Source organism: Volvox carteri (genome assembly GCF_000143455.1).
Source record: "Volvox carteri f. nagariensis unplaced genomic scaffold VOLCAscaffold_83, whole genome shotgun sequence".
Classification (NCBI taxonomy): domain Eukaryota; kingdom Viridiplantae; phylum Chlorophyta; class Chlorophyceae; order Chlamydomonadales; family Volvocaceae; genus Volvox; species Volvox carteri.
The window spans coordinates 157728-158349 of NW_003307626.1; the positions used below are offsets into that span (position 1 = coordinate 157728).

The 622-nt window shown below is 60.1% G+C and overlaps 1 protein-coding gene across 1 annotated transcript in view; it reads left to right on the top strand.

Annotated features, from left to right (window-relative positions):
* Window positions 1-622, top strand: part of VOLCADRAFT_99170 (uncharacterized protein) — a gene marked incomplete at both ends in the record, with an annotated part of 1159 nt that continues 537 nt past the window's right edge. The window contains one exon of the mRNA XM_002957943.1: window positions 1-594. Within this exon, the coding sequence (XP_002957989.1) occupies window positions 1-594 (594 nt within the window). The remainder of the gene's footprint in view (window positions 595-622) is intronic.

Here is a 622-nt window from a genome sequence, read left to right on the forward strand (position 1 = left end):
ATGGCAGAACCAGGACCCCAAAAGCCGATCACATACAAATACAACCACCAGACTTTCGACGCGCCACAGAACGCAGCTAAGCTCTGCGAAGCCAAGCGCAGCATCAAAGCCGCAGCGTACTGGTCCATCTTCGACGTGTTGCTCGTAAAAGGCGTTGTGAACCTCGTCTGCACCGTTTGCAACAAGTCCTATAGCGCGAAGAACCCGTCAGCTGTCTGCCCGGATCACTATGCGAAGCACCAGAAGGACGTCGCCAGCGCGGTCGGAAGCGAGCAGTCCGGGGCGCCCACAACCAACAGCACGAAGTGCTCGCGCGCGGAGGAGGGGCCAGTTCGGACCTTCTTCCTCGCTGCAGTGCAAATCGCCACCTTCCTGAAGCACCTGGCTCTTTTCTTCTTCAAGTGCAACATCGCCCTCCAACTGAGGCCGGCAGAACAGAGCCCGACAGCTTTGCATCCCAATGCGGGCGTGTCCCGCATGTTGGCATGTGTACTTTGGTGGTTCCGTTTGCGGTTGGGCCGACGGTTGGGCCGCGGGGCGCCTAATTACACCCCGTGGCGCCATCCGACACGCGTCTGTAGAGCGCCCATAGGGGTTCGCCGTGTTCCCAGTGTCGAGCGGC